Source organism: Lagopus muta, chromosome 1 (genome assembly GCF_023343835.1).
Source record: "Lagopus muta isolate bLagMut1 chromosome 1, bLagMut1 primary, whole genome shotgun sequence".
NCBI lineage: Eukaryota > Metazoa > Chordata > Aves > Galliformes > Phasianidae > Lagopus > Lagopus muta.
Window position 1 is genome coordinate 31,263,139 of NC_064433.1, and position 13,523 is coordinate 31,276,661.

Genomic DNA, 13,523 nt, shown 5'->3' on the forward strand with positions numbered 1-13,523 from the left:
GGCAAACATTTAACAGTAAACCCCTTAGAAAAGAGTGCTTGGTGCCAGGCAGATTTTCATTGCCTCTTTTTATTTTTTTTATTATTGTTTTCTTTTACTAAGTAGCTCAATAAGGATTTGAGAATCTACTATGCATATATCCTCCATCAGATGCAGGCGCACCAGGCAAACAGCATTACAGCCTTGTGTGCATGAAAATAGAATGTGTGCAAACACATCTTATAGTTGGAATGCAGAAAGCGGCAGATCTGCTTATTTATTTTGGCATAAAGGGCTTCAACCCAACTTACCAGACAGTAACTAAGCGCCTACCCTTGGAAGCAGAACACATTTAACACAGTTAAGTCCAGAGACACGAATGTCAGGCAAATGAAGGTGCAAATATTTAACAGAAGGAGCCTGCAAATTTAACACTCCTTTTCTCTATTTACAAACAGAATTCACACTTCTCATTCTTCATACTTTAATGTGGGTCAGAGACCACATGGCAGCATAGTTTATTCAAAGTAATGTGCAAATAAGATGCATGATACCTGCAAACAGCGTGGAGTTTCCATTTGTAAAAAAGATACAAGTAACAGTATAAAATTAGAATGCTTACTACTCATTTCAATAAAATGAAGTCTGACATAGAAATACATATGCTGTATTATTTACACCATTAATTTACAAAAGATATTATTTGCATAAAACAAAGCTATAAAATAATTAGAAATATAGTATTTTTATAAGGAATGCTTTCCCTGTATAAAAATTTAGAGCATTTTGGCAATTATGTTTTATTTGAACAAAAATGCATTTATTTGTTCTGAATTCATTGCATCATGTGGTTTCTTTCTTCCCTTCTTCCTTTCCTTATTCCCCTTTTTAAATAAAATTCCACACTGAGGTAGTAGCGTGTCAAAGTATTTCTTTGGTTCCAGAAATCAATGGCAGGTCCAAGAGGAGCTATGTATCCAAATCACAGGATTGAAAAGTAAAAGTTCTGAAGTTTTCAAAGGACTGTTTGTAATTGTAAATGCTGTTTTCTCCTCTAGAAACTGTCCTTTCCCTTCCATCTTCATCTGCTTCTGGATCAAAGTCCAATGAGGAATGAGGATTATTATGGAAGGTTTTCGGTTGACATCTTGCTGGCTGTCTACGACTTGAAAGGGAGTCCAGCTGAGGCCTCCATACAGGCTTTCCAAATGTTCCTGAAAGATAGTAAATGAGTGAGTATGGAAACACTGATGCAAACAGTTTTGTGTCACATTGAGGGCTTCATGTCAAAACAGAAGCCAAGGACTGACACAAGCAAAAGTTCAGCAACATGAGATTTTACTCAACTATTATTCTTCCCCTTCAAAGCAAACGTGATCACTACTATAAGGCAATATTCTGAGACATCAAAAAAAGGTAAATTACTTGAAAGCCACACATGACATAACTTCATTACCTTCGCTTTCACAACTACATCCATGCCCATTTTTCTATAGGGAAGAGCACAAAGAACAAACTACAAACAAATCACAAGGCCGGCTCTGATGCAAAAAATCACTTAAGAACAGGACTCAGAGACTCTTTTGAACAAATGACAGATGAAATGTGATGTGTAATTCAACAGAAGTGAAAAGAAACATATACAGTTACATAACACCCTCCATCATGCAACCTAGAATGCTAAAACATTCTTTCTTCTGGTTCATATTTCCCATTAATTAATAACAAAGGTTCTGTCAGCCAAATTCTGCCCTCATTCACACCTGTTCATCTTTCCACTCACAGCTGGCTAGAACAGACATAAGCCCAAAGAGAATTCAACATTTAAGTTGAATCTTTATTAATAATAATCTGGATTCACTACCAAGAAAATAATTACTGTGCCCTTCACACATCACTATTGCAAAGGTGTTAGTACGAGCACCTCTGCAAGAAGGGCCTTCTCTGATGCCCCGGAACAGCTGATGAAAAGTATATCCTTCGCGATACTTGAATTACTTTCTGAGCAGAAAATGTGCCATGGGCTGATTTTGAAGCACTCAATTTTTATTACTAACTTTACACTACAACTGTTAACAAATTTTGCACTCAACTGCGGTACTTACAGTTTCGCATATTTGCTAAGAGCAAAGGTTTCAAGTAAAACTGTGATTAGAGATGTTGGTATGAACTGATTTGGACAAGATCCATATTTGCATCAATGATGTGTAGAGCAATTTTGTTTCTAACACAACATGAAAAGATGTGCCTCAGCAGCAAAGCTACAAATTAAACCTGTCTTAAAAAAAGAAAATTCAAGCTGTGAACTTTCTGCCTCAGTTATCAGCAGCAGTGTTAAAGTCAACTGCCTCTCCACACTGTGGTTGTAGGAGCAAAAAGGGGGCCAAATTTGAAGACAGTGATGCTAAAAATCAGAAATACGTCAAGAGCAGCCATCTCCAAAATCTAAACACATGCTCCTCTGAGCGTAGAATACTAAAGACAGACTGTCCAAGACAGTGATGATGCAACTTGAGTGCTGTAGTAGCTGAGGAAACTGACAAGCAACCAGCTCTGCGTAGGCTATTAGGGCAGAAAGGGCAATACGAGCCTCCAAGGTTGTATTAACTCCTGCGTATGTCTTCACACAGTAGAACCACTTTCTGCAGGAGACATGTGGGAAAGCCTCATCTGCAGAGCCATTGCCACAGCAATAGTGGCAGGCAGCCAGTAGGCTGTGTGCAATCCCAGGACGTCTGCCAGATATGGCATCTGCGAAGTTTTAAGTTCTAAACATCTGTTTTTTGAAGGGGGAAAACTTCAAAACTTTTATCCCCCCCGCCTCCTCCCATAGAACAAAGAGCTCAGTGATGCACATTCCCACAGGTTCCCCTTGCCTGAGTGGGCAGATCCTGGCCCTGGACAAGTCTGCTGACACATGAGCTGAGTCTGCTGACACATGAGCTGGGAAGGAGTTCATGATATCAGTGCTGCACTTGGCATTCAGATATAACAGGGATGAAAGTAGTACATGTGTTTACATGCATTTTAAACAAACCAAACTAATCAGTTCAAAAAATTAGTGAGCTTCAAAGCTAAAGGAACCTTTTTCTTCTTCCTCCACCGCCTTCTGCAACCTGGATTAAAACTGTAAACTGAGTTAAACTTCAGGAACTACTCTGTCATTCATACCACCAGAAAAAAGATGGGAGGGGTAGACAGGGCATTTTTCCAGAGTGCTTTACTTTGAAGAGCAAATAGTTGTGGTTGACAGCATTACAATATATCCTCATACACCAGCATTGGTCTTGCCACCTGCTCTGAGCCCTCCTGCACACCTTTTTGCCTGGTAGGCAAAACTTCCAGTATGTCTAAAGTCTATGAAAATGTATTTAATAAGAGTTCTAGCATTTATGGAAATCTGCCAGCTACACTAAGATAAAAGATAAAAATCAAACCACTGAAGAGATGTGCAAGTAAGCTATTAAGATCTCCCAGTAATCTGAAATCTGCATATTGTGCAGTTTTATTGTGATCACTTTTCTGCTCCTGATCATCAAACATTTAAAACGTTGTATCAAATATTCCTGAGAAGTCAGGATTCCTGACAAGCAGAAGGCAGCTCCCAGTTAAGGTTCACTCAAGAGTGAACCAACTCTTTGGACTATCACCTTCAACATGAGGACTACTTTGGCATAGGCCAGTGTTGCTTCTGAACCAGCCCCAGTATGCCCACTTTCTAACACAAGAGACTGTGAGGCCTGCTTCCTGACTAACTTCTGGTCCCATCCAGAAGGCAACACAGTTCAGGAGCATCCAACTGTCCTCATACACTGTCATGGAGAGGCAGTCTACATGTACAATTCTGGGCACCTCTCTGCATACTGTGTATCTTAAAAATAAACTCTGTCATACTGTAAGTTACTCGAAAAGAAGAGGAAGAAGAAAATAATAACATATGCAAAGTGTAAGAACAATTCTCCAACTGCCTTTCCTCAGATACTTCCTGTCTCTCCTCCTTTCAGTAAGTACTTATATCTCACATGACATATTGTCTTGTTCAATTCGCTGCCATCTGCTGAAACAAACTCACACAAAATGAACAAGAATATTTTTTTCCACAGCACTAGTTACATAAGCACCAAAGCACTACTACAGAATTACTTACTGTAGGAGGAGAAATAAAACAGTTGAGAAAGATTTGCTTGGAGTTGCAAGTAGGAAGTGAGAGACAACAAGGACATCAACAGCTAGAATAAAAAGGAGTGAGAACATACCCATGAAAGTGCTACTACTGATAATAGACGAGGGTTCCAAACTTCTGTTTAAATCAAGCTTGTCTGAGTTCAGACTTCTGCTTTTTAGTCCAGTTCCTTCATTTTGAGTATAAATGGAGTTAATCAACTTGCTGCTTGTAGCCTGCATCCCAATAATGCCAATGCACTGGTCAAAGGGATCTTCCAGTGGAAGTGAGTACTGACAGCATTCCTTTTTCTTTAAATATCCAGACTCATAAGGATCCAGGTTTGCTGTTCTTTGGTCAGGGCTGCAATCTAAAGAAAATGAAATTACTTTTATATGCACTCATCACAGCACAAAAATTATTTAAGACTAATTTACTTTTCAACTTACTTGGGCTGCATGCTTCAAAGGTCTCAGAGCTGTATGTGTTTCCTTTCAAATACATAGACCCCGAAGTACCCAGGTAGTGGCATAGAAATGGATCTGCAACACCATCCAAGTCTGTTTCACTGCCATTATCTAGGTGGCAAATGCCTTAAAAATATAATTGACATATCAGCACATGGTCTTAAGATTAAGCTTATACCTTCCTAATTTTTGCTCTGTTAAGAATCCCATCTTTTCAATGAAGTTTCATAGTATATTTAGATCTTGTTTAAGTTTAGGTTAAATTTTTAATGAAAAGGCCAACTGTAAAAAGAGTTTAATTAATTCATCAATTAACAGAGAACATGTCACACTTTACTTCATTACATGGTCACTGGATAATAGAACAAATCCAAACACAGGGATCAGAATCAAGGAAGCCAGGCTTATACTCTGTTATACAGCCACTTTCTAGAGAAGAGAGTGGTAATGAGAAAGTCCTGGGTGGAAAAGCCAGAGGGAGACAGTGAGTGTTCATATAGCTCTTCTGACTTCCAGGTCACTGGCTTGTGAAAGCTATGGACATGCTCCATGGCTCTTGCTCTGCAAACAGGCATACTGTCTAAAGACTTTCAAATCATTGCTCCATTCAGTCCTGTCCCAACTGCTGATTATGTCTGTACCCCTAGCATTTTCCCAATAAGATGCATTTTCCTTGCTAACTCAGGTATGTTTTGGACTCTTAGGCAACAGATGTGTTAAAAGTGCTGCAGCTTCCATCATCCAATTATCTTAAATTGTTTATTAACTCTGGCCCTAACAACTTATCTGACAGGAAATTTCATCACTTGTGTTACACTAAAGTTATGCTGGTATTAACATCCATCTCTACATTCCAGTACAACCATTCCTTCCAAACTACAACAGAATAAAACACATTGTTACAACTCCTTCTGGTCACTCTTATTTTGGAAATGTGATCATCAGTTTGAATGTACCCTTGAGAATAGAGAAAAACATTTAAGCAAAGCCATAGTGTCATTTGGATGAGCAGAACCATGTTTCTGTTATTAGCTTGCTGATGCAATCGCATGCAATAAATCTCTCTGAAACTTCACTGAAGATGTTTCACTGGTGTTACTTCCTTAAGTTAGAAAGGCAACACGCAAACTGTAGCTACTCAAGCAAGATGGAAAATTTGCTTAACATTTCACACTTACCATTACTGTCCCTCTGTTGTAAGAAATACCCTCCCACAGAAGATGTGAGGAACTGATGATGACTACCATTTTCAGATGAACCATATCCATCCTGCCTTTCAGCCAGCGTGCCCTGGGATGACAGGTAACTTGGAATGTCAGCGGGCAAATTTGTTTCATCTGTGATGAAGCAAAACACGTACAAAAGCCATCAGCATACTTCAGGATTTGTAGAAGAATTTTTATATTTGTCAGAAGAGTGCTGAAAGTAACAAACAACTCACTCTTCAGACTGAGAAAAAGCATACAAATATTCCTACAAGAAAGTGACTGGAAAGCAATCACAAACATATATATATATATTTCTTTCCAAGGCAAACCTTCAGTTTACATACCTGTATTTGTGATGCTGCAATCTTCATTTCTCCTTCTAGTGTGGTAGATGATGACCACCCACACCAAGGAAGTGCCCACCACACAGCAAACCACAGCTATGATGACAATGCCAACTGTGGCCCATCCATCATCATCAAGTGCTGGAGCAATGTTTTGAGGAGAATCACAGGTGGGAGTAGGAATTACATTAAGACGAATGTTGCCTCGTTCTGTTCCAAGTGTATTAGACATTTCACAAGTGTACTTCCCAGCATCTTCTACATCTGTATCCACAATAATTAATAACTGATTGCTTGCAGCAAAGAAATGTCTTTCTGTTACCATGAGAGGGCTGTCATCCTTGGTCCAGTTCAGTCGGGGCGGAGGGCTACCACCAGCAATGCACTGTAAGACTGCAGTTTCACCTTTTGTTACAGTTCGATCCAGCAAAGGCCGCAAAAATGATGGTGTTTCTGAAAAGAAAACGTAAGCTTTATATTCTGTATAACCTTGCAAAAATGGGGACATGCTCCTTTCTTTCACAGCTCAAGAGATAAAGCTAAAGAAAATGCACCAGTAAGGCCTAATGAAGCTTACTGTCATTTTTGGAGAAAACACCTTAAAGAAATTGAAGTAAGAGTCTACAGCTTGCTTGTCAGTTGATCAGATTTAGACGCTGACTTTCCTTACAAAGATAAAAAGTCCAAATCATATATGCTTGAGAGTATAAAGAATTAGATTAAAATGGCTAACAAATCATCAGGAAATTAAAAGATAGGAAACTTATTCTTTTCATATATATTATAAATTGTTTCAACTATACATGAGAAACAAATAATTGAATGGCTAGGGTTGGAAAGGACTTTTAGGATCTGTCCCTACCCCCTGCTATAAGCAGGGACACCTCCCACTAGACTAGGTTGCTGAAAGCCCCAAGTGTAACTATCTTTTATTATTTTGCCTCCTAATAGTAATTGTGTGCTGGTGTACATATTTCTAATCCGTAACTGTGTCTCAATGTGTAATATTTAAGAATACAGTAATTATTATACACCACTTTGAAAACAATGCAATTTTTTTTATCAGTATGTGATTTTAAAACTACTCAACAATAGTTCAGTCCTTCAAGAAGATTTATACTTTTAAGAAATGCCAGTTTCTTACCTAGAACTGTTAATGTCGCATTAGCCGAAATGCTTCCAGCAGTATTTTGAGCTGTACAGCTATAGACACCTGTGTCCTCAATTTTTACATCAACAATAAAGAATACATCATCTTCAGGCATGACATGCATACGTCTCTTGCGTGCTGCTGGAAAATCTGTTCCACCATCTTTTTGCCAAGCAATCTGTGGGACAGGATGCCCAACTGCAGCACATTCCAAACGTGCCATTGCCCCAGCACGAATGGTTAAGTCCATAGGAATCTTCGTAAATGAAGGCAGCACTAAAGAAAAGTTAGTGATACCAAAACAATAATTAATCATAAATGAAACATACTTTTAGGTAGGTTGCTCCAAAAGTAATGACTTCCATTTATTTCCATGGAAATTACAGCACAATAACACTATTGAGAGTAAATTCTCAGATGCAACACACTACTTTTCAACAGTCTCCACCATTACCTATGCATTTTTGTCAGTAATGAACAAGAGCCCGCATGCCTTGCTCATAAAAAACTGCACCAGCAGAGGTGACCCATTGTTTCATACTTGCTATGACAGCACCATAGCTAGAAAGATGTTAACCCACGCTGTCCATCTTTATTGTCCCACACAGACAGAAGTCACCAAATCTGGATTGTATTGTGGGTGGATTGGATACTCCAGCAGAGACTGGCAATATGCTCCATAGTCTTCAAACTGGCATGAGGCTCGGCATTATCATATTGCAAGAGAAAGGCTGTCTTCTTCTCTGGCTTGACTCTAGAAGTTCAAGCCTTTAGCTTAGTCAACATCACAATGTAGCAGTCTGACTTGGTGGTTTGTCTGGGATTCCAGAAATCCAGAAGGATCACCCCTTTCCAATCACAAATGACTACGCCCATCACTTTACCTATTGAGGGCTGCATTTGAACTTCTTCTTGATGGGGACTGCACAGATCACCAGTCCAGGGACTGCTGTTTCAAATCTGGTTCATAGTGGTGACACCACATCTCATTACCAGTAATTAAGAGATCCAGGAAACCGTCACCTTCAGCCTTGTACTGGTCCAACAGGTACTCACAAACTTGCATATAGTATTCTTTCTGTTCTTGTGTAAGCATTTGTAGGACCTATCTGTTTCAAATTTTCTAATACTCCAACATTGTCACCACTGTTTCCTACTCACTGAAGCTGATACTCAGCTCTGTGTACAGTTTCCTTATTATAATCCATTGTTTCGCATGGATGAGCTGATTGAGATGTTCTTCATTTCGTAGAGTGACAGCTGTGCATGCCTGAGCAGAAGATGGCTTCTCTTTTACATTGCTGTTGTCAGTGCTGAAACACACCACCTCACTATGCTAACATTCACTGTTTGGTCTCCGTGAACATTCAGTGTAAATGAATGTCAGTGGATGCATTTTGAATCTACATGGATTCAACTCCATATCTTTGCTTCATATGCAGTTCCATGTCAGACGTAATTTTGTCAGACTGCCTCTCTGCTGTGATCTGTTGCATGGCAACAAGATGTAATGGAATACTGGCAGCAAGATTCAACCTCTACTGCCTTACCACCAACATTCACCTCTGATGTTGTGGGCCAACATAATAAAATGGGAGTCATAACTTTCGGAACAGCCCTTGTACTTTTTGGCACAACATACTCATTATTTTAACATTCTTCTTGGATCTAAAAATGCTCGAAGCCCCATAACCTGAATTTAGCAGCAGCCAGCAAAAAAGAAAGGCAGAGTTGTGTAGTTTGTGAGACTACCAAGATCAAAATCTCATTTCTGCTAACACCTTCCTTCAGAATTTTGCCATTAATACTTTGAAATGGAGTATATGGAGTAGAAAAGACTAATATTTTACCACTGTGTTACACAGAGTTTATCACATTTACTAACATTGAGCTTGTTTTTTTTTCCCCTATACTGTGGTTCAGCACAATGGCTTAAAAGGTAAAACTGAATGGTGATCCTGAAACCAGAAACATTTTAAGCAAAAATAAATCAGCTTATTAATGGAGATTTTCTTCTTCAAAGGCTTTTTTTCATTCTTTCCTCAAAGATGCAGATGATGAGAATGCAAATAAATACATTTATGTATCTTGATTAAAATGACTCTATTATCTACAAGCAACAGATAACATACTTACTGTTTACTGTAAGTTTGGCTTTAATAGAGTAGGATGAACCAAAGTGATTTGAAATTACGCATTGGTATTTCCCTTCACTGCTGAATTCAACATTGCGCAGTCGAAGGATGGTGGTATACTCCATCACTTCACCGCCTTGCGCCCGGAGGTGTGCATAATTCTCCATTTCAGCATCATGCAGTAATTCATTGTCTTTCTTCCATGCAAAGGTCATTGGGGAATCACTGCTGCTGGCTGCCGAACATACAAAACTCAAATTGGAGCCTTTAATTGCTGACTGTGTTTCTGGCTGGACAGTGATCTGTGGCTTAGGAAAATCATCTGCACAGAGGAGAGAAGGGAAAAAAAGAAAAAGCAACACTGAGAAAGAGTAAAATATATGTGAGCCCTGAGAACTATTTTTAGAAAAGTTTGTACAACTTGTTTTATAGGTTTAAGAGAAGAGTCAAGCAAGTATTTCTAAAATGGATACAAAATGTTTTTGTGTTAAATTTTGTCAGCCCTAGAGCATTTAAAGATGCCATATTTATGAATTTATTGTGCCAAGTCATCTCTTATTGAAGACAAAGAACGTTAAAAGCAGATTGTGTGTATAGTTTCTTCAAGAGAGAATGACCCCTTGACATCTGGAAGAATTATTATGAATCTAAGTCACGAAGCATACTCTTCATCTTTACAACACCTCAGTCTGCTATGAGTTTTTCTTTATTTAAAGCATAGTTATTCTGCTATCAGAAACAATGTTTAAGTCCTAGGTTTTCCCCAAACTTGCAACAACAGCAAAAAGTACAAAAGTTGCTGTCCCGATGATTTGCTGTTCTCCGGCCTATTTTGCAAACACAGCAGTATTTAAAATCCCATAAAAAGGCAGCGCACAAGAAATTAAAGTAGTTATTCTCTGGAAGTCTTCTTACTATTGTTAAATTACCTCAAGAATGCTCGAGAATTGCTCGAGAATGCTATTTTGTGAGTTTGCAGAATTAGCTGCCTTCTGAACTACTTATTCTGTCAACTGCATGTACAGGTACAAAAGAAGTAGTTAAATACTTAGGCTCTCAAAACCAAAAGGCCTCAGATGTCTCCTACCCACCGACAAAGATGCAAGCTCAAATTTCATATGCAATGAAAGAAATCCCCCACCCCCAAACTCCTCCTCATTACGAACCCTGCTTGCACTGCAGAGAGTTATACTTTACCTTGCCCATTTGTTCTTTTGTCTCATCCTTTTGAAACTACATACCACAGTCAAATCATAACTTCCCTTAAATGATCTCAACATGGCTTGTTACAGAAGAATATACAGACAGTCTGAACCTGAGCTACAGGTCATCACCTGAAAGTCTGAAGGTAAGCTCCAGGTACAGAGAAACATGGATCCCCCTCCCTGATCTGAACCTTTGACCTGGATCTTAAGAATTAACCAGGCCACTTTGTTTTTCTCCTTCATATCTATGCATTGAATCCTCCAAGACAGATCATACTACTTGCAAAATGAGTTGATATTGTCAAAAATTTGCATAAAGATGACTAACTTTTAAGTACTTTAATTAGCCATGTGACAGAGCAGAAGGATATATTTCATTCTATTTCAGTTGTTACCATCAATAAAATAATGAAATGTTTTAAAATGGTAGTTATTTGAGGGAGGGCATGAGAAAGTCAATCAAACAACAAGCAGATACTACAGAACATGAAAGACAAAACCAGTAATGTGTTTTCTTCAGGACAGAATAATGTAGGAGTGTTTATTTTAGTGCGTGTCACACATAGATGCATCACAAACAGACACACACACACACTCTTTCACTTCTGAGAAAAGTATTTCTCTTTTTGTAGAGGCCACTTGACTATTCTATAATGAAAATCAAGCTATTCATCACTGAGGCAGTACTCTTAGCTCGGCTTTAGTAATTAATTCAGGTCACAAAGGCATCTATTTTTATTCCACAGATATCTTTGGTACAGAAATGCTTTGCAATTTAGCTCAGCTTGAAATGCATGGCTTTAGAAAGCATAAATTAAATGAATTTTCTATTTTTAACTTCACAAATATGAAACTCTTGTCTAATGTGCTACCCTTCAGAAAATAAAGAAGAGTCCGTAAATGTGTTAAAATTCATTAATTAAAAATGTCATTCAGCAGTTTAAAGAAAGATCACTGTCCCCTGTGGTTTAGCAAAGAGATATATATTTAAAACCTCCAACTGAATACATTGCTAGAATTAACTTCTCATAAATAATTTTATTTTATATATATATATGTGTATCATTCATATATGAATGATATGTCATTCATATATACTTCATTAGCTATCAAGCACTCAGTAATTTAGTGCACTATGTCAACTTTTCCTTTTCAGCACTAGCTAAATTATGCATCATCTATTCATTACTTAACATTAATATATTAAAACATTTGACTGCTAACAGGAAGAGAGAAAAAATTTTATATAACATTTTATGTTCAGTGCCTGCTTTGTCACTGAAAAAAAGGATATGAGTGGAAACAGTATAAGCTAAGCAATCATACTTGCAATGAAAGGAAAGTTACTGAGAATATAAATACAGTGTTCAAATTTTCTTTAGTAACAGAAAAATAATATATACATAACAAAAACATCAAATCCAGGTAGCTTCCAATATCCTTAGATTTTCAAAGTTCCCAATTAATTCATTAGGAGTACTAAAAGACACTTGCATTGTTGCTCTGAATTCCTAGTATATGTACACGATTCTCCCTCATTCATGTAAAAGTCATAATGAATGCTACTCTGTGCAGGAAGAGAAATTTTATCCAGAGGCAGAAGCTATCATCTGAAATCCTCAAGCCTTAAGGTAAGAATATTTTATATTCACTATCTGGCATACTGAAATACAAAATATCAATAACATAATTGTGGCAAATTAGGAGTTTTAAAACACAGTTCAAATACAAGCAGTAACTAGAGTTCCCATTTTTGAAGCAGACTTTTTGAAGTACACACAAAAAAGTCGGAGTATAGCTATTTATCTTCTACTTTTTTTCAGATTTGGAATAAACTCAAATTTGATGAAATATGAATATAACTTGCAAATAATCAAAAACAAAAATGGCACCTTAAGTTAGCCAAAATATGGCTCACTTAAGAGGTACAGCTTCTGAAATAATATCCATCTTTAGAAGTATATACATTTACCACAACAAACTGCTAAGCTTTCTGTGTGACGTTCTATGTATGTAAGCTGTACATGAAACAAAAGTCAGGAAAATGTCACTACCCATCTTGTAGAAAGCCACAAATTTAGTTCATCTACATCAGTTTGGGAACAGAGAAGAAAATGTTAACAAATATTAAATCCTTTCCATTTTACTAATAAATTCAAAACATATCAAAGAAGCCACAAACAAAATCAATCCATTCAGCAAATTCTTTTCTATGTCATGAGGAATAGACACTATACTTACCACAGACAAATGCATCCAGGCTGACAGCAAAAATACTTCTCCCTTTTAGTAACTGAGGATGGGCACAACTGGCATTTACAAAGTTCTGAAAGTTGTTCTCTGACATCCACTGTGGTAGCCACTTTAACTGGCAGTCACACAGGAGACTTGATGTGTTTAAGTGCCTAAGAAAAAGCAATTGCATTCAAAGCCTGTTTGCTTGGATTCCTATATGGCAAGTCAATAACATAAAGCTAATTTTTAATCTAAATACTTCCATTACAAGAAAACGTTACTAATGCTATTTAGCTCAAATGTGATGACACTATTTGTGAGTATTGTGAAATTTTACAAAGCACACATGTTCTCCCTGAACTCTCAGTTTCTGCAACATATAAGCTTTCAGGCAGCTGGACACGTTTCTAGTGTATTGGGTACAAAACTACAGTCAGCAATGGAAGACACACAAAGAGCACTTAAAATAGCAGTCCAGAGGAGAGGCGTTCTGAATGTTAACACCAAAACAATTTCTTTCCTCATTCTCATTTTTGTCAGAATTTATCTTGTGGCACATACTTTAAAAGGGGAATGTAGAGATGAAGAATAGCCAGTACTGCAAAAACAAGTGCAGAAATGGTTATCAGTGTACCTAA

At 37.6% G+C, this 13,523-nt stretch overlaps 1 protein-coding gene across 3 annotated transcripts in view; it reads right to left on the minus strand.

The window, feature by feature from the left end:
• Positions 1-220: 220 nt before the first annotated feature.
• The window catches only part of LRIG3 (leucine rich repeats and immunoglobulin like domains 3), a 44,185-nt gene continuing 30,882 nt past the window's right edge, over positions 221-13,523 (minus strand). For all 3 annotated transcript variants that reach the window (XM_048947666.1, XM_048947685.1, XM_048947677.1), the window contains exons 12-19: positions 12,892-13,055; positions 9,447-9,767; positions 7,305-7,586; positions 6,161-6,613; positions 5,787-5,945; positions 4,591-4,734; positions 4,236-4,511; positions 221-1,193 (exon numbers count right to left, since the gene is read on the minus strand). In XM_048947666.1, the coding sequence (XP_048803623.1) occupies positions 949-1,193; positions 4,236-4,511; positions 4,591-4,734; positions 5,787-5,945; positions 6,161-6,613; positions 7,305-7,586; positions 9,447-9,767; positions 12,892-13,055 (2,044 nt within the window). In that variant the 3' untranslated portion in view covers positions 221-948. The remainder of the gene's footprint in view (positions 1,194-4,235; positions 4,512-4,590; positions 4,735-5,786; positions 5,946-6,160; positions 6,614-7,304; positions 7,587-9,446; positions 9,768-12,891; positions 13,056-13,523) is intronic.